The 26236-nt window shown below is 35.0% G+C and overlaps 1 protein-coding gene across 1 annotated transcript in view; it reads right to left on the minus strand.

Moving 5' to 3' along the window:
* Positions 1-2427: 2427 nt before the first annotated feature.
* LOC141430066 (uncharacterized) overlaps positions 2428-26236 on the minus strand; it is a 128266-nt gene continuing 104457 nt past the window's right edge. Inside the window, exon 3 of the mRNA XM_074090610.1 lies at positions 2428-5023. Within this exon, the coding sequence (XP_073946711.1) occupies positions 4118-5023 (906 nt within the window). The 3' untranslated portion in view covers positions 2428-4117. The remainder of the gene's footprint in view (positions 5024-26236) is intronic.

A 26236-nucleotide genomic window follows, 5' to 3' on the forward strand; every position in this document is an offset into this window, starting at 1 on the left:
ATGAACTAAAATAATTTCTTTGCTCACCTGCGAGCCGCGATACGCGACTATGGTCGCGGGTGATCAAAGAAATTCTTTTAGTTAATTGATATGGACCTCCGCTAAGTAAGTAACTTATTATTGTCAAAAAATTCACTATAGGTTCTATGCTTACTAGAATTTACCCGTGGCCTCTCACATGTAAATCATTAGTTCCAGCAGTTACATATAAAACAACTGCGTTTATTTCACGTTATGGTTGAAATTTCTGAATTTTATTATGATTCCGCTGGAATATCGGGATGCAAATAGACTCCGTGTTCTCTTCTTTCAGATGTCCAGCTATCTTCATACCAAATTTCAACCAATCCATACACACACACACACACACACACACACATTGTTTATTGAATCAGGCGTAACTTTGCGAAGGTCCATATCAGGGGTGTTAACTTTAACATCAGCATCATCATTCACATCAGTGTGGAGTTTATGCGTCGAACAAGTCAGGACAGGAACAAATTAGAGGCCGCGTGTGCAGCGCACGTACTAGGTATTTTCACCCTTACCCAACAGGAAGTTAGTTTTTGTGATTTGTCGATCGAGCGCTAGCGCCTGTGACGTGAAGCGACAAGTCAAGTTTACTATTGTAATGCGATTACAGAGGGAAAGGTGAAATTATAGTATAGAAGTCACGTATCGGCATTTTTTGCGGGTATTTCGCTTCTCTCGATTAAAAACAATCATCATCATCATCATCAGCCGGAAGACGCCCACTGCTTGACAAAGGCCTCCCCCTTAGAACGCCACAATGAACGACAACTCGCCTCTTGCATCCACCGGTTTCCCGCCACTCTCACGATGTCGTCTGTCGACCTGGTGGGAGGCCTGCCAACGCTTCGTCTTCCGGTTCGTGGTCGCCACTCGAGGACTTTTCTCCCCCAACGGTTATCACAATGTGATTAAAAACAATGGCACCGTCAAAATACCTTAAAAGCAGTATTTCATGGTTTTTTTATGTTACAAATCTTACATCCGCATCCAAATCCGTTGTCTTTAGTTTGTGTATTGTTTTTAGTTTATTAGTCTCGTAGTTTGAATCTTTTGCATTTATAATATTTTAAGGATTAAACAATTTATCAAATTAAGCGATACTTTGCGGAGGTCCATATCAATGAGCTAACAATGACTTTGCTCACCCGTTTCAAGTCGTTTGTTCATTTAGCACTGAATATGTACCAGTTGTCAAATATGAATTATTAATAGCTCAAAAGAACTGACACCAGAAGTCAGTAACAAAAACAAACAAAATGATAATCAGTAATATTAATTTATACGCATTTAACAGTAGCACCCATGAATAATACAGGAGAAAACATGAATGTAGTCTAAATATGTATGTAAGAAAGAGGTCATAATTCATGGACACAACATGACGTCCATGAAATAATACATATCAACATAATCGCAGCCTACATCGATAGTTGAAAGGAGAGAATGACTAAGCGACATTTTTTTAAGATAGTGAGATACATAATGTACATGTTCGAAATCAGTTCATTTTTCTCTGTCGTTTGAGCTATGTCTCAAAATTTTCACAAAATGTCGCTTAGTCAACGTCTATTTTCAACCGTCGATATACGTCCCACAGCTGGGCACAGGTCTCCTCTCAGAATGAGAGGGCTTAGGCCGTAGTTTCCACGCAGATTGTGAACTTTACTCACACCATTAAATTGCTTTGCAGGTTTGTGAATGGAGGGACAATGTTTTCATTCACCGTAAAACTACTGGTAAATTTCAAATGTGGTTTAGCACATGAATTTCGCAAAACTCAGAGGTGCCAGTCCGGACTTGAGCCCACGATCCTCTGCTTGAGAGGCTTTAGGTCAAAACACTAGGCCAGTCTACCCCGGCTTCACTAGATGGCTTTTATACAGCATGTATTTTTTATATGAACACAAAAAGTAACCAGACGTTGGTTTTAGTGGCTGTGAAGTGATATAGCAATAATTTTTATTAAAAATTGTTTTGGTTTGGAATTTTCTTTTCAAGGATTATGCTCATTATTTTGTAGTTGTCTTTTGCCTACTAGCTGCTACGGGGACAGGCCTCCTCACAGAATCAAAGGGGTGTTTATTACCTTTACTAACTACCGTTAAAATTTGTGGTTCTAACAAAAATACACAGCAGCAGCAGCAGCAGCAACAGTGGTGTAGGGGTTATAGCACGCAGCATGGATTGCTGAGGACCTGGGTTCGATTCCCAGTGCTGGTCTCCTTTTCTGGTTTTTCTGCGCATCCATGTCTCGGTTTATATCTTCAATATGGTTTCACGGGGTACCCGTAAGAGTAACAAATTTGGAGTTGAAATAAAAAATACAACAAGACTCCAAAAAACTAATCATAAAAATACACACACAACACACAACAAACCAATAAAACAACGAAATTTAAAAAGGCACTCACATTTATTTTTCTCCAATATATTAATTCATTAAAAAGTAAAAATGTAAACACATAAAAATATCGTATCACACAGTAACAATTAGCTTTACCGGAAATATCAAGTGTTTTAATTCAGTACATATTTTTCATTTCTTTTGTTCACATATTTGAGCCTATTTAGGATTTTTAAACAATGTCAAAAGGTAACTTTTCAAAACCGTTTTTGTTCTATTATTAAATAAAACAATCATTTATTCGATGACACAATATACTATTCTTAAACCTTCAGATTAATACTAATTTTGCATGGCACCTTACGTAAATACTTAAGGGAAATAAAGGAGAACCAGCCTCAGAAAAGTAAATTGAAATTGGGAACTGTTCTATAATAAAAACAACCGATATGAGCAAATTCATAAATGGAATGTTTAAAAGTAATTAAAAAATCTCCAACAATCGAAACAAACAACAATAGTATCAAAAACACGAACTAACCTACCTACATAAATTATAAAAAGAAATTAAAACTAAAAAATGACTCAATACAAACTGGCCTATAAGCTAATAAAATAAATATTATAAAAATCTTTTTATTCTAATTTCAACTATAATACAAGACTCATTTAATTTTATATTATTTGTACATTTTAATTTTGAGCATTCAACTGGCCGTCATCCCAAAAATTATTTTACTAATAATAATATAAGTACTGGTAAAAACAACACTGGCTTGAGGACGTTACAAATTTTTACAAATTGCAAAAAAAAGCTTGTACATTCGACCAAAAAATCATTTACACTCATTTGCCGATTATACAGTCACCGTACTAATATATGACACAACAACGTTTACATAAGTTTAGACTCTATTTCTAGGGCCTGTAGGGTGTGACAAAATATTTTTGAACGCGCCGCTGCGATGCGACAGATACGAGTATATAGCAGGCGATTGGACGGCTTAAAACACCAAAGGTTATTTTCACTTACAAAATTCATGTTACAGTCAGCCTAATTGTTTTTCTTCTAACGAAAAACTATCTTAAAAATGGTAAAACACTGACTTGGTCGACATTATTTAGTCATTTGAACGGATGAAAACTTAGCTCTGTCTTTTTTAAAAATAAATTAAGACTCGATTAAAAAACACTAGTTATTTTCAAAAATTTGAATCTCAGTTTATTTAAAAAATATTGAATTCTAAATGTGTCTAGTCCTCTTTAATTTAATATATAAATACTATCTTAAATTACGTATAAGGACATAAAATATTAATTATGGTATAGGGTCAGGTAATTTAAGAGGAAAGGAATGTACAGACTTAATAAATACTGTATGGCAGAGTATTCGTACGATAAGACAACTAACTAAAAAACTTAAGTACATTTAAAAAATACAGGAAATGTGCTAAATGGCCATTTGACGAATTGTCCAAATATTTAAATTCAGACACACAACAAAATTTCAAAAATGTGTAGCAAGTTCAAAACACTATGTTAAATAATTTGTTGCATTTTGATTTTCACTAATTTGTGCACCCTTCAATTTAAGAAGGAAGTAGATAAGTGACATTTCTGTCGTCTACCACTTACTTATACCAACTTATACCAAGACGGATATTTCATCTATGACACTCACAAAATACTACGAAAGGCAAATGGTATATTAAGGCCACAATTCTTACAAAATATTCTCAATCAACCAGTAAGCGGAACTTCTTCGTTTCTTTTCGAAACTAGAGACAAATCCAGCGGATTCTTCATCATGTCCTTTCCACTCTCTTCATTCATATCAATACTTAGCTCTGGTTCTGAGTCACTCAATTCTTCGTTCTTTGGACTGCGATATAGAACTGCCGTCGATTTGATAGACAAGTCTATGGGTTGATCTTGTTCTATAGCCACTCCAGCGACTGCTGGAGAGTGAGGAATCAAATCACCACCATTACAATTCTGCCAAGTTGGTATACCAGTGGGCATTGATCGCAGATTCTGTACTGGTTGTAAATAAGGCACAGCTCTGGTAAAACTGGACGCAGCCGTTCCGAAAGGCAATGTTGCAGGTTTCCGTTTTCTGACGTCTTTCGTTTGATTTCTAATGGCATGGAGTCGTACATCTTTTTCGCTGGATGGAGACGAAGCTGGTCTGAATATGCTAAGGCCACTAGTACTTCTGGAACTGTTGTCATCTTCAGGATCGGCTGATGACGCTCCAGAGTCGGAAGGTGATATGCTTTGCCGCGTCACGTCTTCTGTAAACGGACTTTTATCAGAGTTCTTGTAGTATTCCGCTAAAGCGGCCGCAGGTAGGAGGTTTGTGGGAAGGAACGATGAGTTGATCGAGGAGTTGAAAGAGGGAGGAGACTTATTTGTTTGCATGTGCTGAATGTGTTGTTGCTGCTGCTCCTGCAGTAAACAGTGGATTTTGAACCAGTTGGATCTTCTTCCGTATCGAGACCCGGATTTGGACATTCCTACGAGCACGCATTTCCGTAGTCGGCACGCCTTGCAGGCAGTTCGGTTCTTCTTGTTTATCACACACTCCCCGTTGTTCTTGCATTCCGATATCGAAGACAGGTTGTTGTAAGTCCGCCCGAAGAACGACTGTAACAAATGAGAAAAATGCAATTTCAATAAATGGAAATTAAGAATCCAATTTCGTTAAAAAATTAATAAGTTTAATATATGGACTTCCGCCGGAGTCGTATAAGAAATAGCAATTTATAATCGATACAGTTAAAAGAATCATCCGTGGGCCAATTCAATTCGTTTGGTCGCGGAATTAAAAATTACATTTTTCAAAAAGTCATCATAAAAAGTTCTGTGGTCCGTTAAAATCTGGGTCAACGCGAATAAGGCCGTATCTCACACTTAATATTACAGATGTGAGCAGGGTCGGTTACGTCTTTTGACGTAAGTAATGGGACGCTTATGCGAATTTTAAATAAATTCGGATGTTACCCCGCTGAGACTTTTTCTCAATTAAACCCGTACAAAAGCGTAAAATATGTGATTGTGCTACAGTTTCGCCCGCGTCGGTACACTTACAGACTAAATAATGGGCTGTCTCGTTATTTGGGATTAAAACGATATTTATTTGCTTTTATTGCTTTGACTTCGCCCTCGGACTTCAAATTAGTTTACGGACTACATGAAACAAAGTATGCAATTTTTTTAATAATAATTCTAAAAATCTTTAATAAAAATGTTGCATTCTGACTTGTATCTAATCAAACTCAGATTAAATTAAAAATAAAAAACCTAACAGGACCACTAAAAACTCCTCCCGAGGCACTAAAGCAATTTATGGTAATGTTCAAATTGAGAGCAAATTGGCGAAACGATAGCGGTCGTTCCTCGGAAGATAATATTTATAACACACTTGTTACTGGTCTTTACGCGATAAGCGACGCGGGCGCATGATGTCGGTGGAACGCCATTTAAACTGTTTACTAAGACTCTATTTTGAGTGATTTTATGGAAATCATGCAAGGGTTCTGTTGAGCATTATTGTGACATCGTAGAAAAAAACATCTGTGAATGTTGCGTCACAGTCTCATTTTATTACTTAATAAGTTAGTTAGGAACTAAAATCATACTTCGAAATAAAATAGACCAAATTTTGTCGAAATTCATCACATTTGGATTAAAAAGCAATTAAAACTACTAAAAATTCTTGTATTATGTTATAAAGAGCATGTTTTTTTTTGTAAATGTTGAAGCTACAATTTAATAATTTGCTGAGAATTTTGTCACGTAACTCTAAAACTTGCCACTCACCATAATTTCACGAGCACATGTGACTCACTCGATTAGAAATTTCAGATAAGTCCTTCTTCCTTATGGGCGCGGATCGAGCTATAGATACCGCTCTAATTGAGCGCTCGTTGTGCAGAATGCCGTACGTGACTCGGCCGGGGTTTGTCAAAATAATGCTAGGAAAATCAACTGAATTTAAATTTGAAATTAACTTTTGAACTTGTTAAAAGGGCACTAGTACAGTTCACTGTACACTGTAGCAACATGCTTACATTGCGGCATTCATTATTTTTTTATAACTTTTTAATTCATTTCTCTCATTGAGTTTATTCTTATTGTGTAAACCTGTCATAGAAAGAAAGGTGTATTAGCAAAGGTAAATGGCAATGTGATAAAGAACCGAATGTAAAACTGACTAAATTATAAGTAGCATTTATAATTACATCCGTCATATTGTGTTTAAATGTCCTTTAAGCGTTAGTGGCCCGCAGAAGTCAAGTTTAAAGTGCAAAATGCAGTTAAGTTACAAAATTGAGTAATCGATTGATTTATCGATGTTAAACTGTTGCGTAAATGATATTTGATAATAATATAATATGATTTGTGTTGAATGGTTGTGTTTTGTTTTATGATCTACAATTTGTTTTGTTGACGAAGCCTGTTGCGGATATTGTTTTGTTTTTTTAATTAATTGTCACTTGTTTGTATATTGTTCCCAAGACTTAACAATAAATTTGTTTTATTACATGTATAAATACATAATAATATAATGAGCGTACCTAAGTAAATAAAACTAAAAAAGTATGGACTACTTAGTATATTTAGGTTTCAATGATGCGAGGCGACAGATCATAGAGTCGTTTGCCGAGGTCATTAACCTTAACTTAAATTTCACTGATTTTTACAGCACAATATGACAAATGCTTAAAGAATCTCGTGTAGGCGTAGCCCCAGTTCCCACGGCTCATGATATACTATAGCTTTTGTTATTAAACATGGCTTTTTGGACAGTCCAAACAGGAAGACCTTAAGTTTTAAACTTTATGCCAGTATCGGTTGGTGAAATTGAGAAAAAAGTGTGAGAGTAAAAATGTGTGACACGCCTTTTTGTGATGCTGCGACATGTAAACAAATAACATATCGGCTTTCAAACGAAAGAACTGTTCAACTTTACTTTTTTTATTAATGAAAAACCAACAACTTATAACGACGAATGTGTATAAATTTCAAGATATGAATATGCAGTGTTAGTAGAGCCCCTTTATTAAGCAAAATTAACGCTGTTAGGTCCTTTTTTATTGGTGAAAATAGGATTTTAGACTTTTTTATTGCTAGTTCTAATAAGGGATACCTTCACGCCAAATATTACATTTCTAAGAAAATTGAGAGTACTGTACTAACTTCTTGCGTCCGTTGATTTGATGCTGGCAGCATAGTTCCATTTTTGAATAATAATATTGAACGGACGCAAGGGTGTTAAAGAGAAGACTTGTATCCGAGCTGCCAACGTAGTATGTTGATTTGTGGACTTTTAGTTATAGTGATGGGTATAATGGAAATTTTAAAAATAACGTTATTATACAGTGGGCACCATGGACTCAAAGGTCGCATAATATGTTGATCTTAGTTTGATCTGTTGATAACTTTAGCTTAGTTAGACTATCTTATCACCTAAAGTAAAAGTATTTTGAGATACAGATTGACAGGTAAAGCTGAATCAAACAAATTAAAGTATTAGAGTCGACCGGGCCCGAGGTCAACATTCACTTTCTATGTTATTGCCATGAGCAGGGAATAGGTGGAGAGGTCAATAAAATATGTACAAAATGAAAGAAAAATCTCGAAATACCCTTTCGGTTTTGGAACCGCAACAGACACCCTGTCAATTTTATACAATGACAATTCTCTACTTATAACAAAATATATTTTTGAGAATTTATTTTTTTCTGCTATTTTGTAAAACTTGTATTGTCATCCAAATTACATATCCGTTACTTTTAAGTCACTGATAAGATTAACTTAAAGTTGATCTTGACCTTAACTTATTTAAAAGTGAGTGGAATTCAATTAGTAAAGTTTGAAAAATAATTATATATGACATACGATCATCTCATGTTTAATATTATACTCCGCAACCAGCGCTTGTGGTGTGGTCGCGGTTATTTGTAGTTGCGGAGCATCAAGTTAAAAGTTGCATTAAAGATCGGTAACGCTTGACTCAATCATTTAAAATTAAGTATTAACACAATAACATGCAGTAAAATGATAACTACGTTTTATCCATTTGTACACTAAAACGCACATGTAGTTGCCAAGAATTTTGATTAAAAGAAAAAGAAAGAAAAGGAAAGGTAGTAGTTAATTTTTCAATTTAAATTTTTTCACTTTTTCAAAATGGCAGCGCAATATACAAAAAAAACCAAGTGTCATCTCCGCCTAGTTCTCTCGCACCCACTATTGCATATGTAACGAGTATGCACAAAAACCTAACGTTAAATCCTCCGACAATACTCGCCGTTGCGACATGACCTCCGGTGACCCCTTGGGCAACTTGTGCCTTATGCCAGACGGGTCCACACCAACTATAGACGCTCACGAGGACTCGAGAGAATCGAGTCTGTCTGATACGTGCATTTTCGAGTTGAGTCGGTAGGAATAAAAAATATGTGTCGTAAATCGATAATTTTTAACATTTTACTATGACATTTTTATTACACATTTCATGGCGAGGGAGATTTTTCTGACAATAAACATAATTGCATTTAATCGTGCCTCGAATTATTCTAAATCTATCTACAACAACATACATATTTTACAACTAATTAAGTCAAATATTATAACATTTATAACGAAATGTAGCGGCAAAGCTGAGAAAATTAAAAAAAAATTGCAAGAATCTTACAACTATTAGGTTCATGCAATGAATTATAAGCATTAAGCTATTGCGTGTCCAGTGCACAATTTTACAATATTTTAGTACCCACATGAAATAAAACAAATAAATTAGTAAATATTGTGCATTTTTAAACATCTTAATGGTTTACTGTATATGAATATTAAAGTTTAGTAGTCTCCTGTAGTATTCCTCAGATTTGCTGCTATATCTCGTTATAATATTTTACTAGATGAGTTGTACTAGGTATATCAATCCGTATCATATCTATCCAGATTTTGAATGTTTCTTTGCACGATTATACTCAACAGTGGTTTTCAATTCGCTTTCGTGGCCGTAAAAACATTTGCTCTAAAAATATCTGCCACGTGAATTAATGTATAATCTAATTTAATCGTAAAACATTAAACAGCGCACCTGTTTCGCGAACTTATACGGTTGGTTAGTACCCTTAAATTTTTGCAATCTATCTTATGATCAAAATAACATTAATTTAATTGCGGTTTGCATGGTTTTATTGCCAGAAGTATATTGCTGGATCACTTTATGGGCTTAACGTATATTTTACATCCGAGTTTCTCATTTTAGTGTGGATTTGATCTTAAAGGCAATAAAAAAACTCCTTTTACGTACAGTCGAGTGCAAAAATATGGATTTATCTAACCCATCAAAAATATGTACCACAAACTCTTAGTCCCGGCGTAATCAGTGGTACAATATTTTTAAGTGGTTCGAAAAAATATATTAGTACCTGGATGACCGAGCTTTGCTCGGACTAAAACTCGATAATAAGCGTTTTTCCACAGATAAGACAAAGCCAGATCGATTCGTCATCCCCACAAACCCCCAAATAGGTAACAAATTTCATCGAAATTGTTGGAGCTGTTTCCGAGATCCCCGAAATATATCTACACATACACAAGAATTGCTCGTTTACACAGATATATATATAGATAGATTATGTTTTTGTGCTTGACTGTACCTCTAGCTAGGCTAGCTAACTCAATCTAATATTTTTTACCAGTAAACTAAAATCAATTAAGTACTTTGCTCACCCGCGACCTTACGATAGCTATGTCAATGTAATAAATGTGTGTTCATGCAGCTCCTCCACCTCCACATACACAAATCGCAGAAACCCAACTATCACCACCACTCACAGTGTGGAGATGGAAGAGATGCATAAACACACATTTTTTTCACAGACGTAGCTAACAAGGAATAAGGACCTCCGCAAAGTAACGCCTGATTCAATAAATTATTTAAAATATTCCAAAATAATCAAAGGTTCACTGGTAGAGATCTCTTAAAGGGATATGTCCGCCTTTGTACAAGTATCTCCGCCTATTTTCTACCTGAATTTTTATTTTTGTAATGTCTCTGTACTGCTTTTGGTGATCAATAAAGAATATTTGTATTGTATTGTATTGTATTGTATCTCAAAGTTTGTCAATTGTGTTTTGTTTCTTTTATTTTGTACAATAAAGAGTATACATATATTTATTCAATTTTAATACACCTTGTGTACGAACCGTATGTTCTACAATTACATCATCACCATGAATTCGATTTGATCAGTGACTCATGACTATAAATCAGGACAAACAACTTGTATAGTCCACGTCAATAGATCCTAACTTATAATAAAAATTACATACTTTATAAAAAAAAGTAACGATTGTCAACAATCGCAAAAACATTGTCAAGTATAATTTTACTCGTTCTTTTAAATGCCCATAATTTTAATGCAAGGGAGAGAAAGAGAGATAAGATGAGACAAAGAGAAAAACAATGAAAATCGAATAGACACAATACACAAACCGCACTCTTAGATCAAGATTATATAAATCCGAAATTTAATCAGAACTATTCTTAGATCAAGATTATATAAATCCGAAATAATCAACTATTTTAATTTAGATCTAGTAATTGAGTGAAGTCTAAAGGTCTCTACCCACTATATCGTATCATACTATGACTGTAATAGTATAGGGCACGGGATGTAACGCGACACGGACTACAACATGTCAGCGGCGTGTCATACCCATAAGAAGCGTATCGGCAGTTTTTGACACTCCGTGCATGGCACGCGAGCGCAACGGTTGGTTAGGAAACATGATAGTGGGCACAGTCTCCTACTTTTTTTTATGTAGCCTGTAATATGTCCCACTGCTGGGCAAAGGCCTCCCCTTTCTTTCGCCACTCTTCCCTATCATGAGCATGCACCTGCCAATTGAGCTGAGAAGCGCTCAGGTCGTCCCGCCATCTCCTCTTGGGTCTGCCTCTGCGCCTTTGACCATCCTTCGGAACCCATTCGGTAACGATTCGTGACTATCGGTCTGGATGCATGCTTCATACTTTTAAATACAAATAATATATTTTAGCTCAACACGTTCCTTTTACCTTAATTCAAAATGGGGTATTCAAAGTCGAAGTCAAAGTCAAAATATCTTTATTCGATTTAGGCTACAACAAGCACTTATGATTGTCAAAAAAAATCTACCTCTACCTCTATCTATTATTTTATAATTGACATAATCTTGATGTAGGAGCGAGAAATCCCATCAACTCTAACTTCAAGGAATGAAATGAAAAATAAATTTATTTGGAATTCTTTCACAGAGCTTTTTGTACATAGCCCTGCCAAACTGTTTTCATAGACGACCAGATGGCCTAGTGGTTAGAGGACCTGACTACGAAGCTTGAGGTCCCGGGTTCGATTCCCGTGTCGGGGCAGATATTTGTATGAAAAATACAAATGTTTGTTCTCGGGTCTTGGGTGTTTAATATGTATTTAAGTATGTATCTATCTATATAATTATATTTATCCGTTGCTTAGTACCCATAACACAAGCTTTGCTAAGCTTACTTTGGGACTAGGTAAATTAGTGTGAGTTGTCCCGTGATATTTATTTATTTATTTATAGATTGTCTGCACTGCACTGACATACAGGAATGGCGGTAAGAAAAGAATACCGATTCCAATAATGTTCTGTCAAGTAGTGTACAAATATTTTCGAGCGCAGATAAGTTGAATGTACACAGAACAAACAATAGTGCAGCATAATGGGCTGGCAAGTGCCACGGTCACTTGACGTTCTCACGCTATATCTATCGGTTGTAATGCTGCGCACACGGTGATGAGGGAAGCGGAGAGCGAACGCTTAAATATTATTGGGTAGGATACATAAAATCTATAAGCGGTTTTTGAATCAGTGAGCTGCGTCTTCGGCCTAATCTGCATTTACCATCAGGTGAAAAAAAGGTCAATCGCCGATCAGTTTCGATTAAAAAAAATGAGAATGCTGATTTAGTTCAGTTTACATGGCTAGTGTCAGAGTTGTTAACAATTTATATAAATTTTATGGTTTTACTCACTTTGTGCGTTGAGTAGGTAGATATAAACTTGAGTAAAGAAAACTATTTGCCTAACAGTCTAGCAATAACAGATTCATTGATAAATTGTGTAGCAAGATGTGTCTTTTGAAAGATATTATTTTCATTTAATCGTTTTTTTTTTTTATTTGGACGTTACAGATCTTTAAAAAAAAACACAGATACAGAATCTTAATGCATCCGAACTATTTGAGTAAACATAGTCAGTTCACTAATGCTTAAATCGTTGTTTTTTTTGCCATTGCAGCCTAACCGTGATGGTATTTAACCTTTTCTCCGCTGCTCCCTTTATTCGCAACGTTGCCCCCTCCGCTATCAGCTCCGCTTGTCACCCAGGGCGCCCGTAATCGCAGGTGCCCGAGGCGCTCCGTGCCGGTACTGGTAGCGGTGCATCATTCTCCTGATCGTTCTGACCCATATTATTCTTATTTATCTCGCAGAGGTTATTTTAAATTGTATTGTGTTGAGGCTTTTAGATACCTGGTTGATCGGTTGGTATAAGGACATTTATTTTGTATGCTTTAGACTAGTCTTGGCACGTTTCTCTCATACCTAAAATACCAGCCATTTGCCAGTTGAGCATCGTATTAATGTAAAAAACAACAACAATAAGTTTGTTTTTAGTATAATAATTCGACGGAAAACAAAGTACTTAAGTACCTATTTCTATTCTGATCTACGATTTTTGGGTTTTTTAAAATGTAAACTTACTTTACAAAAAATATCAAAAGAAAATACCTAAAAAACCTTAATATCAATTGCAACTTTGTAAAAAGTGGCAGAAAAGTTCTCGAATGGAGACCGCGGATCGGCAAGCGCAGCGTAGGACGTCCACCAACGAGATGGACGGATGACCTGGTTAAAGCCGCGGGTTCATGGCGGATGCCAGCCGCTGCCAACCAAAGCGACTGGAGATCTATGGGGGAGGCCTATGTCTAACAGTGGACGTCCTACGGCTGAGATGATGATGATGGTAAAAATTGGTCTATGATTAAAAACAAAACTATCGTCATAAAATTAAAGATACATGAACAGTATGAGATCGTTTTAATAGTCCAAACCTACTTAATCACTGAGGAAAAACAACTAAACTTTAGCTAACTGATAAATATTAAAATTCAAAAATGTATCACAAGACAATCTTCCGTAACCCACAGACGCATGTATAATGTAAATATGTATTTGTCAACAGTGTTGGCTCATCAAACGGATGTGTCTGACTTTGCTCTCTAGTTTTCTGATTCCGTTAAGAATTCATAATTAAGCATTGTTTGTGGAGCATAATTAGAAAGAGTTTTGTGGATTTTCTCAAAATCCAGTGATTTCTTTGGCTTTGGATGCTTATGCAATGTGTAATGAAAGTTGTAGTAACTTCAACTGGAGTGGAGTAGAGCCGTGGTGTCCTGGAGGTGACCTATCGCCTCTCAAACAGAGTAACTACAACTAAAAGCAGAGCTACAACAAATACAACTAGTTTATTTCCGAAAATATTAAAGACGCAGATTACATTTGTGATGACCCCACACTAGGCATGGCCTGTCGCGTGGGGTAAAAAATACGGTTTGCAAGAAACAATGCTTTTCGGCAAATGGCAACTATGTTAAAACAGAAACAATGAAGAAAAATATTTAATTTGGCTCTAAACAAAACAAACATTACCCAAAACTGAGATAAATTCTTTAGGAAAACTAAAAAAAAAAATAACTACGCTAAAAATATTTTTCTACTTCTTTTGTCATTATTTCAATAAAATTAAAGCTATTGTGATTTCAAATCCGTGCTCGTATTTTAAGTTTTTCGGAAGCAAGTGGAGCAATTCAATGTTGTGCGTTAAGTTCCCGATTCGCACTGGGCCTGCGTGGGAACTACAGCTCAAGCCTTTTCTGTCCAACAGAAAAGCCCAAAACCTACAGTAGAATGTATATTGACCGAAGATTGTAATGATAGAGCAGATTGGAGGTATATGACAAAATGCAAGAGATTGTATACAATGAAAGCCTCCTCTCATAATGAAAGCGATTGGGCACACAGCTAATAATGATACTCTTAACACTGTGACGCATGGTTCTCCATTTTTATTAGCTTTACCATTTGCGTACCGACCAGACAAGAATTGCCATAAATGACTCAATATTGACCAATGGCATTTAGCTTATTCACTCACACGTAGCATATTTTTGCTCCAAATTCTAAATTTGAATGACGAATTCAACGTAATTTTTCCTCATTTCACATGTCACGATACTAAGAACTTATGATGTCATCTACATACAATTTGAGATTTCTCTGTATTTTGTGGTTTATACAGTAAATTGTTTGAAATTTAGATAAAACTTTGCGGTCGGAAATAAAGACGTTAACAAATACAAATCATTAGATTATCAAATTCAGTTTCAAACATCGCTATGGGAAACTAAATAGTTTTTGTTTGAATCTATTGTTTTTTTAAGACATATATTATTAGCGCGCTACCTACTCATACCGCATTATTTAGCAAAAATATACTCGAAATGACCCCCAGAATCTATAATATAATAAAGTACCGAATTAAACAATAGATAATTTTAATGATTGGAGAGTAAATTGTACAGCTATCTGGTTGAAAAAGCTTAATTACTACACAATAAAAGATTTTTTAAATTATTATATCATTATTATTAATAAAATATATCATTAATTAGTTAATGCAAGGTTGCCATGTTTATGGGAGCTTCATTGACTAAGTCTACAATTTGTATGCCTTGCTGCGCAATTTATAGAGCAACAACTCTTTTTTTAACACCCCATGTACTCTGTACTGTAATGTATCTGTGTTAAACAAATAAATGATTTTGTATTTGTATATTTTTTATGAGACAAGGACAGGGATTTATCATAAATAATCCACATTGAATATTGCCGTGATCATTGCGTAGGTAAAACTCCGTCAAAATTACTAAAGAGGTAGATTATTTTGGAAGATGGTTCGGTTACTTTGTTTGAATATCCATGTAAATGAAAAAAAAGTAGTTGTAAAAGATTCTACAGATTGGTTAAAAATATACGGCGTCATAGGCATGAATGAATTTTGAGTCGTATGTAAAACTGATTTTGTTGTATTTGTTGATCGCCAGCATTTTAGTCCACACACTATAAATTTTGATAATCTGTTCGTCTCTGAAATCAATTTGGGCCGTAATCATGGCCCCGTTGGTTTTACGGCATGTCAAGCGACGTAAACAGCCGTAAATTTAATATGCGCGCGCGCTCCGATGCGACAATGACGAGCTGACCACGACCACACGCGACCGTCGAGCGGTTTCTTAATTTTCTATTACATTGCGCGGTTCGTCAATTAATTGCTAAGCGGTTAACGTGGGCACGGTGCAATAGACAGGGAATTTACTTTTCGCGGCGTCGATAGCGCGAAATAGTAGGTTTCGAGTGGGCGGGACTGCGTCATGTTACTTGACATGTGTAATTGTGTTGGGATGGTTTTAATTATAAAGTTCATTGAATGTGCTTTTGTAAGTTTTTGGTTAACACATTTTAACGACGTACAAAACGGGCGTGGCTACTGTTTCAGACGATGTGTTTTGTATAATTATTTACTCAAATTTAAAACAAAAACTTTTAAATCTCTAAAAAAAACAAGACAAATACGACTGTGCCAGCAACATTGAATAAATAAATTTTAAAAATAGAAAATATTTTAATTCAATCTTTTTCTTGCTTCATTATCTTTGGAAAAAAGGCGAGACCATCAGAGGGACACTTTAAGGAGCTAAAAAAAAAAGTTTTTGTCGATAAAAAATTAAAGCCAATCCAATAGTGAAATCCAACTTGTAAATTTGACCTAAACAAACAAACACTACAAAGTAAACAAAAGCTAAAAAAAAACATGAATGGCCGGTCCTATTTAGCATACGGCCATTCACAAAGAATGCGCCGTATGTCATTGGTCCATTCGCGCAACATCAAATTTCTGTTAATTAATTCAGCTCCTTTATACCTTTCTCTCTTATGTTTATTCACGTTTTATCTCTGTCGGGCACGGGCCGATAAAATACCAGTTGAGCACGAGTTTAAGGCAAAGGAAACGAGCGAAATTACCATTTTTATCGATCTCGTATGTGATAAAAAATATTATTGGCTCTTGAAATAGAATCGCTCCCTTGGAGTTGTTAACAAAGATATATTTCATTTTAGTTTTTTGTTCTATTCGATTTTCATGTATTATGGGCTATGGGCAATGGATTATTTACTAATTATTTGGATGTATGCATTAACTGTATCTTCAAAGGGTTCAGACAGACTTTGAAATGGTCTATTCCGTTATTTTTGTAGATTATCACTTTTTGTAATAGATTTCCTGTATTAAATCAAGACGAGAGTCGCCGTTTCGTAATTATGGTTATTATTTTAAATATTTTAAGTTCTTACTCATGAAGATATAACTTGTAAATTTTTGATCATAAAAAAATATAAAATTACGTAGAACTAGACCAAGAACTTCTGCTGAATCAAAGTCAAAGTTAAAATATCTTTATTCAATTTAGGCTATAACAAGCACTTATGAATGTCAAAAAAAATCTACCACCGGTTCAGAAAAGCCTCTGTTGAGAAGAATCCGGCAAGAAACTCAACAAGGTTTTTTTTTAAACAGATTTACAATATTATTAAATGATATCTATTCAAAAACATAAATACATAATATGCAAATATAAATTAGGTATTATTTAGAAGTATCTGATTGCCAAAATATGATGATAATATGGATACCTGGGCGGGTTTAGGACCTAAAAACTGTACTAAGACATTTATAAAATTATTTTTTGACAGTTTTCGATTAAAAATTATTTTATTTATTGAATCATGTGTTACCTAGCGGAGGTATATCAATCGACTATAAGCAATAACTTTGTTCGCCCCACGCGACCGTAAAGTCCTTTAGGTCCCGGCCGGGGGTGAGAAAAGTACCCAATAGTTTATTAACAATTCTTTGTTTTGATCGCTTCTCGGTTATAACTTGAGCGTCACTAGCTTTCGTAACCAGGGCTTATGGTGGCCATTTTTTATTGTTAGGGTCATCAGACACTGTCGGTGCCGTATTGTATTTTTTATATATCGAGGAGATTTAGAGCCTTCTATGCAAGGTGATAAATTTATAGCCTTATCACCGAGGAAAGTGTAGCTGTATAGAACGCTTTAATAGTTTTATTTTGATCAATTGGAGTCGGTCGTTGACATTCAAAGTACTTTTTGAATTATGGCTGCCGTCCGCGTTTGTTATTGTCATTAATTAATGTTGACGGCTATCGATTAGTTATAAAAATGTTAGGTGATGATGGTGCGTTAAGTTTTTATGATATTATAAAGGCTTTAAATCGGGTGTGGTTAAATTGTTTCATGAAAAACATACAATTATTTGATTTTGTTTAGTCAACATCGGGCAAATCGTAAGAAAATACAACAAATAGGGTTGAAGATCAAGAAGTTTTTAAGATATCTAATTATTAACAACGTTTCAGGAACAATACTCTTTGGTAGGAAATTGAACAACCGTCTCCAAGACTATGTGAACTTAATAATAAATCCAAATTGAAAATTCACTTCAACGTCGTTTTATTTTTCGCCAAAATTGTACAAGAAAAAGGAAACAATATTTGGAACTTCCCTTTTTAATTAAAGTGAAAAAAACAGTACTTTATCCACTATTATTGTTCTGTTAATATAGTAATGGTATTTTTTTAAACAAGCCCTTAGAAATACCAAACAAAAGTTGTAAATATCTGTGTATTGTACAGTTACCGTTTCTTAAAAAAAACTAGCTGAAAAACAAATGAAAACTATAATTATATACTAAGGTGTGCGGCCTGAAAGATGTAACAACAATTAGATAGAATGCTACATTTGATAATTATACTTCGTTATTTAAGAAGTGCACTTTACAGTAAGAATTGTTATGATTCGATTTGTAGCATTCGAACATGGCGGATGGAGACAATATCTAATTTTGCTATTTCTGTTTCTTTGGCTAGTTAAAGTATAATCGTGATAGTGTTTTATGCGGCGATTAACCTTAACAGTGAACAGTGATCACAAAATTCTATATTTTTTAATGCGCAAGTTGTCTCCACTAGGTTTCTGGAATTTTACAATCAAGTTGCAAAAGCTACAATCACCGTACAACGTCCCTCTCAAAGAGAGTTTACTTTGTCACTGGCGAAATTGTCCTATTAATTAGGACAGAAAAGCCATATTTTAAAAGAGAAGAAGGAGAATTGTTATTAATCTTGTTTGATAAGCATTGCGATAGGTTAGGTTCATTTTATAAAACAAATGTTAAAGTTTTCTTCTGGAATAAATCGAATTATATCTATCAAATGTTGTTATACCTATCTTCTATAACACCTCCATTTACATTACTCATATTACAAATTCAACACAAATTCTCACAGGTGTCAAATGCACTTTATCAAATTTAAAAACGAATTTTAAACAAAACTCCACCGATTAAGATCTACACAAAAGTCCGTCAGCGATGTTTAAACTGAAAACACCATTCGAAATGTTGCCATAAGTAAGGTGTTATCTTAACGTTTCTCAACTCGAAAAGGCGTAGGTCAGAGTGCAGGAGAAACGCGGGCAGCGATAAATGACAGATGAAGAACCGAGACAACTGTAGTTTAAGTCCATTAAAATTCTGATCGGATAGCTCAGCGGTTAAATGGCCCTAACTATGAAGTTTTAGGTTCTGAGTTCGAATACCGGGTAGTGCAATAATACCGGTGGGTACGTGCCTTTAAATTAATAAATAATATTACCAAAACATTTGTAACACATCTCATATGACAAGACTCTTGTGTCTCCGATATCCAATAAGCAATGCTGTATTTAAAGGATTCACTATCTATTTCTATAAACACAAAATAAGCTGTATTAATTTCTAATGTTTTATCTCGACTGTTAATTTTGAATTTATAACTGATAGTGTTGCTCTCTATACCACTATATTCCTGACTTACCTTTGATTATTCGTAGTGTGGAACTACGTTTCGCATTAACACACGATACTCTAATACAGATAAGAAAACGGTCGTATGTGCGTAGGTTTTTAATTGGGTTACCCGTTATAGATTTCATGATTACATAAAAGTTATGTTTATTTATATCAGTGAATAATATCGGTGTCAGTTTATGAATTATATAACGATGAACTTGAGTTAATTCCGTGTTTTTATTCAGAAGCGAATCGTTTGCTTCATTAATAAACCTGTTCGATAATAATTTTATTTGGAGTAGTAAATTGTGTAACCTTTATTTTGGTCTAATAAATTCTGTAACAGACGATGTATCACTTATCAAGTATATAATTAAAGCTTTGTGATATAGTTCCGTGGAACTAAATTGATTTGATTTATTGCTAATAATAATCATAAGTCTGTATTTTTTGAAGATAGCTCGAAATGCCAGCAGTAGATTAGGTACTTATTGCCTATTATCCGGTTGGTAAAAAATTAACCACTAAATGAATTTTAGTTTTCGTACATTAACGTGGCGGATTCAAGTAAAATTTACTACTTAGAATGAATACCTAGAATATTAGAAAACCCGTTCAAATGTCAGTTATGTCATTGTGTACTGGCACGTTGAGGGTTCTGTTGTACGTACGTACATAATTGACTGGCCTGATTTAGTGGAAGCTTAACATGCATATAGCATTTTTGTGCATCAAATACCTACGGATTTGTTTTGTAAATTATTTTTAACCCCCGACGCAAAAAGAGGGGTGTTATAAGTATGACCGCTATGTGTGTCTGTGTGGTGTGTCTGTCGGTGTGTGGCACCGTAGCTCTTAAACGGGTGAACCGATTTGAATGCGTTTTTTTTTATTTGAAAGCAGGTTTTCTAGCAATGATTCTAAGAAATGTTTATTCAAAATCGGTTCAGCCGTTTTTTAGATATTGAACTTTGAAGTGACAAAGTCAGGGGTTTTCCAACTTTTTGTTAGTTAGGTTAGGTTATTTAAAGTAAAATAAATAGGTATTATATACCAAAGATAAGTAACTTATCAAATTAATGAATTCCATTTATTAGCTCTCTAACTCACATAATCTCTGACAAAATATAACCAAAAATAAAAAATAAAAAAGTAAACATTTGTATTTTTAACGAACTGAAACGTACACAATTCATCATCTAAAAACCGGCCAAGAGCATGTCGGACACGCCCAAAATAGGGTTCCGTAGCCATCACGAAACAATTAAGTAATATTTTTCTAAGGATTTCGTATTTTATACGGAATTTTCCAAGTTTAGGTATATTTTATACCTTAGGCTGCTATTTACTCATAAACTACTAATAATTCTCAATCAAACTTAGCCGTTATAGTTTTCCTTGAAAGTTTGATATACTTACTACCATTCTGAATTTTTTCAAATTTTTCCACCCACGGGTTTAGATTTTAGAGGGGGGGGACGCTCGATTTTAATAAAAATATTGCACTTCAAAGTTGAATATTTCGGAAACAAATCACTGAATCGAAAAATCGTTTTAAAAGCAAAACCCAACACTATAGGGTTGGATGAGAAAAAAAAATTATCCCCACTTTACGTCAATACCCTAACAAAAAATTTTTTTGAATTTTATTGTACCATTTTGTCGGCAAAGTTTACCTATATATCCGTGCAAAATTACAGCTTTCTATAATTGATAGTCCCTGAGGAAAGCCGCGGACGGACAGACAGACATGGCGAAACTATAAGGGTTCCGTTTTTGCCATTTTGGCTCCGGAACCCTAACAATCAAACAGAGCGGTATAATCGAACCCACAAAATAGGTCAACGGTCACCAGCAAAATACTAATATACATTTATCGCCGTGCAAAAACAATTAAGGCTTCATTAACTTTTTAATTGCAGAATTAGCAGTATATTACAAGCTTCATAACGGCACGGCCACCAATACCGCTTCCGGCGACGCAGCAAACGATTTTTCTGTTCGTTGCGTGTTTTGGCAAGTGATTACTGGCATGGAGCGTCTTGGGCACGCAATGATCAGCGCAAACGCTTATGCAAAAGAAAACGCGCAAGTGGCGTAGTCGCAGCGCGTAATGTTCAAGAAAGGCTTCCGTTTGCAATAAAGCTTCTGGACATAATTAATGTGCGCCGTCAAATATCACTTTACGATTCGTCTCGAATCCAAAATCAATCATACGTACAGGTGAAAAGAACGTTTTTTATGGCACAAGTTTTAAGTTATAGCGGGATGATATATACTATTGAAAATATGCAATTGCGTTTACGAACCAGGAAATATGTTTGTATGGGTTATATGGATATTATGAATTGCTTGCTTGGGATTTACCACAATATATTTTTCCTTTGGTCGTTATTTTCATATTTAATATGAGAGTCCGATCTCGGCAGGAGAGATAATTAACTAGAAATTCGTTTAATTCTTTAGCTTTGTACTTTAAAATCTGTCCCTAAAATTTAAAGAGGCGATAAACCGATTATAGCTTGGAAACTTGTAGACGCGGATATGAAATTTTTGGGTCTTTTGAGACCATAATGCATTGCACTTAATGTTAAAATAAAGTGTTTTAGCAGTTTTCAGTTTATTCTAGGGTCCTGTTTGACCAATAGGTGTAACATTTTTTAGAAGTTTTTTTTATATTCCTTCTTCTCTTTATTAGAAGAAGACAAGTAAGATATTTAAATGCGCTCTCGTTGATTGCTTCTAACTTAACCCGATCCCCGAAAACAAGTAATTGTTTCCACCATTATAAAATATAAAACATTTATTATAATTTTTCGGCTTGTCAGTCAGTCTATTGAAAGTCGAGCGTAACTTATCGGTAATTGGATATTTATCATTACATCGAATTACTGCTGCCGATCTGACTTAAATAATGGAGTGTGAAAGAAATACGAGTGTTGTAATTAAAGAACTTTTTCATGCTACCGCGCGGTCTGTGGTGGGTGAGATTTTTTTCTTATCATCATGATCTTTGGCCTGCTGGGCACAGGCCTCCTCTCAGATCGAGAGGACATGAGCTGTAGGCAAGTGAGCCCGGAGCGGATTGGGAACTTCACATACACCATCAAATTGTTTTGCAGGTATGCGCAGATTTTCACTATGTTTTTCTACACCATCAAGCTTTTCCAATGTAATTTTGTTGAATTTAGAATAAGTCAGAGGTGAGGCAGGTAAGACAGGGTTTGAATCCACGATCCTTTGCTCCAGAGGCTACAGTAACTTCTAGGCATCTGTGGCTTATTTTTACGGTGCATTTTGAGCAGCAACTTTAGCGTTCCTAAACTTTATCATCCCGTTATTAACGCCAGTAATTAAATTACTTCATTCTTACCTTAATTTCAGTGCACTCTTGACCATATATAGTAGCTATAATGTGGCCAATATTTAAAGGTGATTTTAGCCATTCGTTGCTAAAGTTTAAAACATCATAGTTTTTTTCATTGAATGTAATGCGAATCAACTAACAATCAACAGTTATATTAATCCTTTCCCTTTCAATCTACAACCAATTTCTCCCTTAACTAGGACAAAAAAATAATAACCCATCATCATAGAAATGATTAACACCGCAGACAATTACCATCAAGTTAAAAATGGGGCCTGTCTCATCCAAATTCTTAGGATCTATAGATCGTGAGGTATAATTTATCATTTGTATCTCGATCCGATTGTGATCTAAGTGTTCGTATAATAATATGAGGTAGCAGCTACTGATATAATTGTTAGCGCCTTGGGCTATGCTTCTTTTTTTTAAAAGCCGACAGTGAGAACTTTTGGTTCTGATTAAAGTGCCGATATCGATTTTACTAATGACTTCTAGATCTGTACGGCTCTGTGTTGTAATTTTTCAAGCAGCCAAATTCTTGTAACTATGTCTGGGGCTTGACGTAAAATAATATTGTTTTAGCCGCCTCGATGTTTTCTGGCAACAGGCACTAAAAGGAAATTCAAAATTTTGGATTTTCTCAAAGTTACTATCAATCTCGGCAGTAACAACTTGTTTTATTTCTTTTATAATTTTCTTATCATTTTACCGAAATTATAGATCATAGAAAAATCAGATAAAGCTGGGCTTGAAAATTGCATAAAGTTTCACATTAGTCTGTGACGTGTGTTTTATTGTATTATTTATTGAATTAATGAATGAACAAAAGATTTTTTTGAAACACACAATGTAACATTTTTACAAAAATACTTAATCTAATAGTAAGTATATTACGTAATGCCTATTACAGTGTTGACCTTTGTCTCAAAAAGGAGTCCACTCAGCATGTGTCGCCGCAGAAAGTGCAACGACGCTGATTTTCATTAACCCCAGCAATCAGCATATTATACAATTACCTATAAAAAAAACACTAATTTTGCAAAATTCTTATTAATCCCAAATTCCCATAGGATAGAGAAAGTTCGCGCCATGCCAGGTTTGAGAATAGGACGAACGCTCTTCCTGTGGGTGTCATAAAACGCGACTAAGATACCAGAGGGGCTACTACGAAATTGGAAAAGCGCAGTTCGTGTAGTACCGTCCCTCTCACTCTCGTACTAAATTATATAAGCATAAGCGGGACGGCAAGATACATAAGAGTATGACCTGATCCGAGAATGGGCAGCAGCACTCTCTAATGGAAAGTACAAACTCTGGACTCCAGACTGCGGCGTGGAAATCAAGAAGAAACCACCGCTCTATTTTCCCAAGTCCCAAGAAAGCCGGTATGGAGGTTCACTACCCTCAACCGACAACCACGATCTGCCTAGAGTGTTGCGAGTTGGAAGAGAGGAAGTTGTGCATAAGGAGCAAAACCGCGGGCACAAGCAACTATAACAAAAACTAGGTACGAATTGTTTTACTTATAGGTACTCAATCATGAGAATGGATAGATCAAAGCATTTTTTTAAATACCAATATAGCACAAAAAGCAAGGTTAAATTAGTCTATAAAACCAGTGGTCAAGTGCTTTTACAACACTAATACGCAGGGTTCCGTGTTTACTATTTAGTACCGATTATAAAAATTGAGTGACGAAAAAAGCACGTTTCTAGTGTTGGATATTTTTTCCATTAATTTACAATGTTTATATGTCTGCATGATAATAGATCATGCAACTCAAATTATTCGCTTTTTATAACAAATATAACCAGATTTTTTTTTTATTAAAAACGTTTTTACATAAGACATATGAATAGAGATATGCCTGACTTGAATTTTTTCAAAGAAAACCGTGGTTCTTTCTTAAGGTGAGCTCGCACAGAAAGCGACCTATGCCTTCACTTACCTAGCAAATACCTATTAGAGTTCAATAGATATGTAAACCTCTGTGAAAGACGTATGGACGGACAGAAATAGTTACTTTTATTGATGGGGTCCCGTTCGACCTTTATGGGACGGAACCCTAATGGTCCATACCGCAAGAATGTTCCCATCCATGTCGATCACTTACTTTCGACAGCTTCATCACACGGTTAAAACAAAAACGACGTAAGTGCACATACGACATATTGCTCTTACGATATTATTCCGCTTAAGTGTCTATTAGTGTATTAAGTTAAATTATAAAGTAAGGCATTAATGACTGTGTATCGTATAATTATAGATGCCGACAATTATTAGAGATTATAGGATCGAGTGAAGGTTTATTTTAAAGTTTTTGCATGTTACGGATACTTTTAAACTTTGGTTTAGTCTATATTGGATTATAAATATAGGTACTTATACTAAGTAGGTATAATTACTATACATTTTTTTTGTCTATTTCGAGAGATGAATCATGGGTCAAACGGTCTTACGGTGGAGGCATTGGCGAGAAAAAAGGCCTAGAGAAAGATCCGGTATCGTACAGTAAAAAAAATGTTGCATTAAGAAAAGACTAGAGACTGAACCGAACACACTCAAACAGCAAAGTAATTTAATATCAAATTAACACTCATCAACACTTTTTCATCTATATCAAATTGGTGCAATAAAATGCAGTGATTTCAAAATGATACCGGATATTATTAAAAAATCGATCACGCGTCGAAACTTGTCAAAAAAGTGAAAGTGAGGGAAAATTCTGGGGCCGGTAGAGGCACCGCTGTTCGGTTTAGAAGTGAAATAATAACAGATCTCATGTTATTACGTTTTACAATCATAGCTTTTGAACCCGTCGTAATGTTAGGCGGAGGTATAAGGATGTAACTGTAAGAAAAATAATTTGAAAACGAGTTACATCTTTTTACTGGTAAACAAATAAAATTGTAAGTGTAAAAAAATGGGCCTTGCTCAGCCTGCTTCCATTACGTTTAATTAAATTAAATGAGATTATATTTTTTTAACAAGTAACTAATTTTGAACAGTCAAAAATATTATTTGAGGTATTGTAAAAAAAATGGTTATCTTCGAACCCACATTATTTCTTTTTTGTTTCAGTTATCAATGAAAATATTATACAAGTTCTGACATGGCTTTTTTTAATGGACATTTCGCAACTTTTGGTTTTTAGCGCATCTATTACATTTATACACTATAACAATTCGTAATTAATATTTTAAAAGCTCATTGTGCATAAATCTTTACAAGTGATCGTCTGCCTAGTATACGCCCGACGCGCACATGCACGCGGCCTATCGCTACAGGATGACCTCACGCACACACGCGCGCGTTCACCTGCCGCGATCCACTCGTGCGCACTGTCACATGTTAGGCCGGGGTCGCATAGAGCGGAATTCATAATGATTATAATTAGATGAGAGTCTAAAAAGTAATAAA

Source organism: Choristoneura fumiferana, chromosome 8 (genome assembly GCF_025370935.1).
Source record: "Choristoneura fumiferana chromosome 8, NRCan_CFum_1, whole genome shotgun sequence".
NCBI classification, from domain to species: Eukaryota; Metazoa; Arthropoda; class Insecta; order Lepidoptera; family Tortricidae; genus Choristoneura; species Choristoneura fumiferana.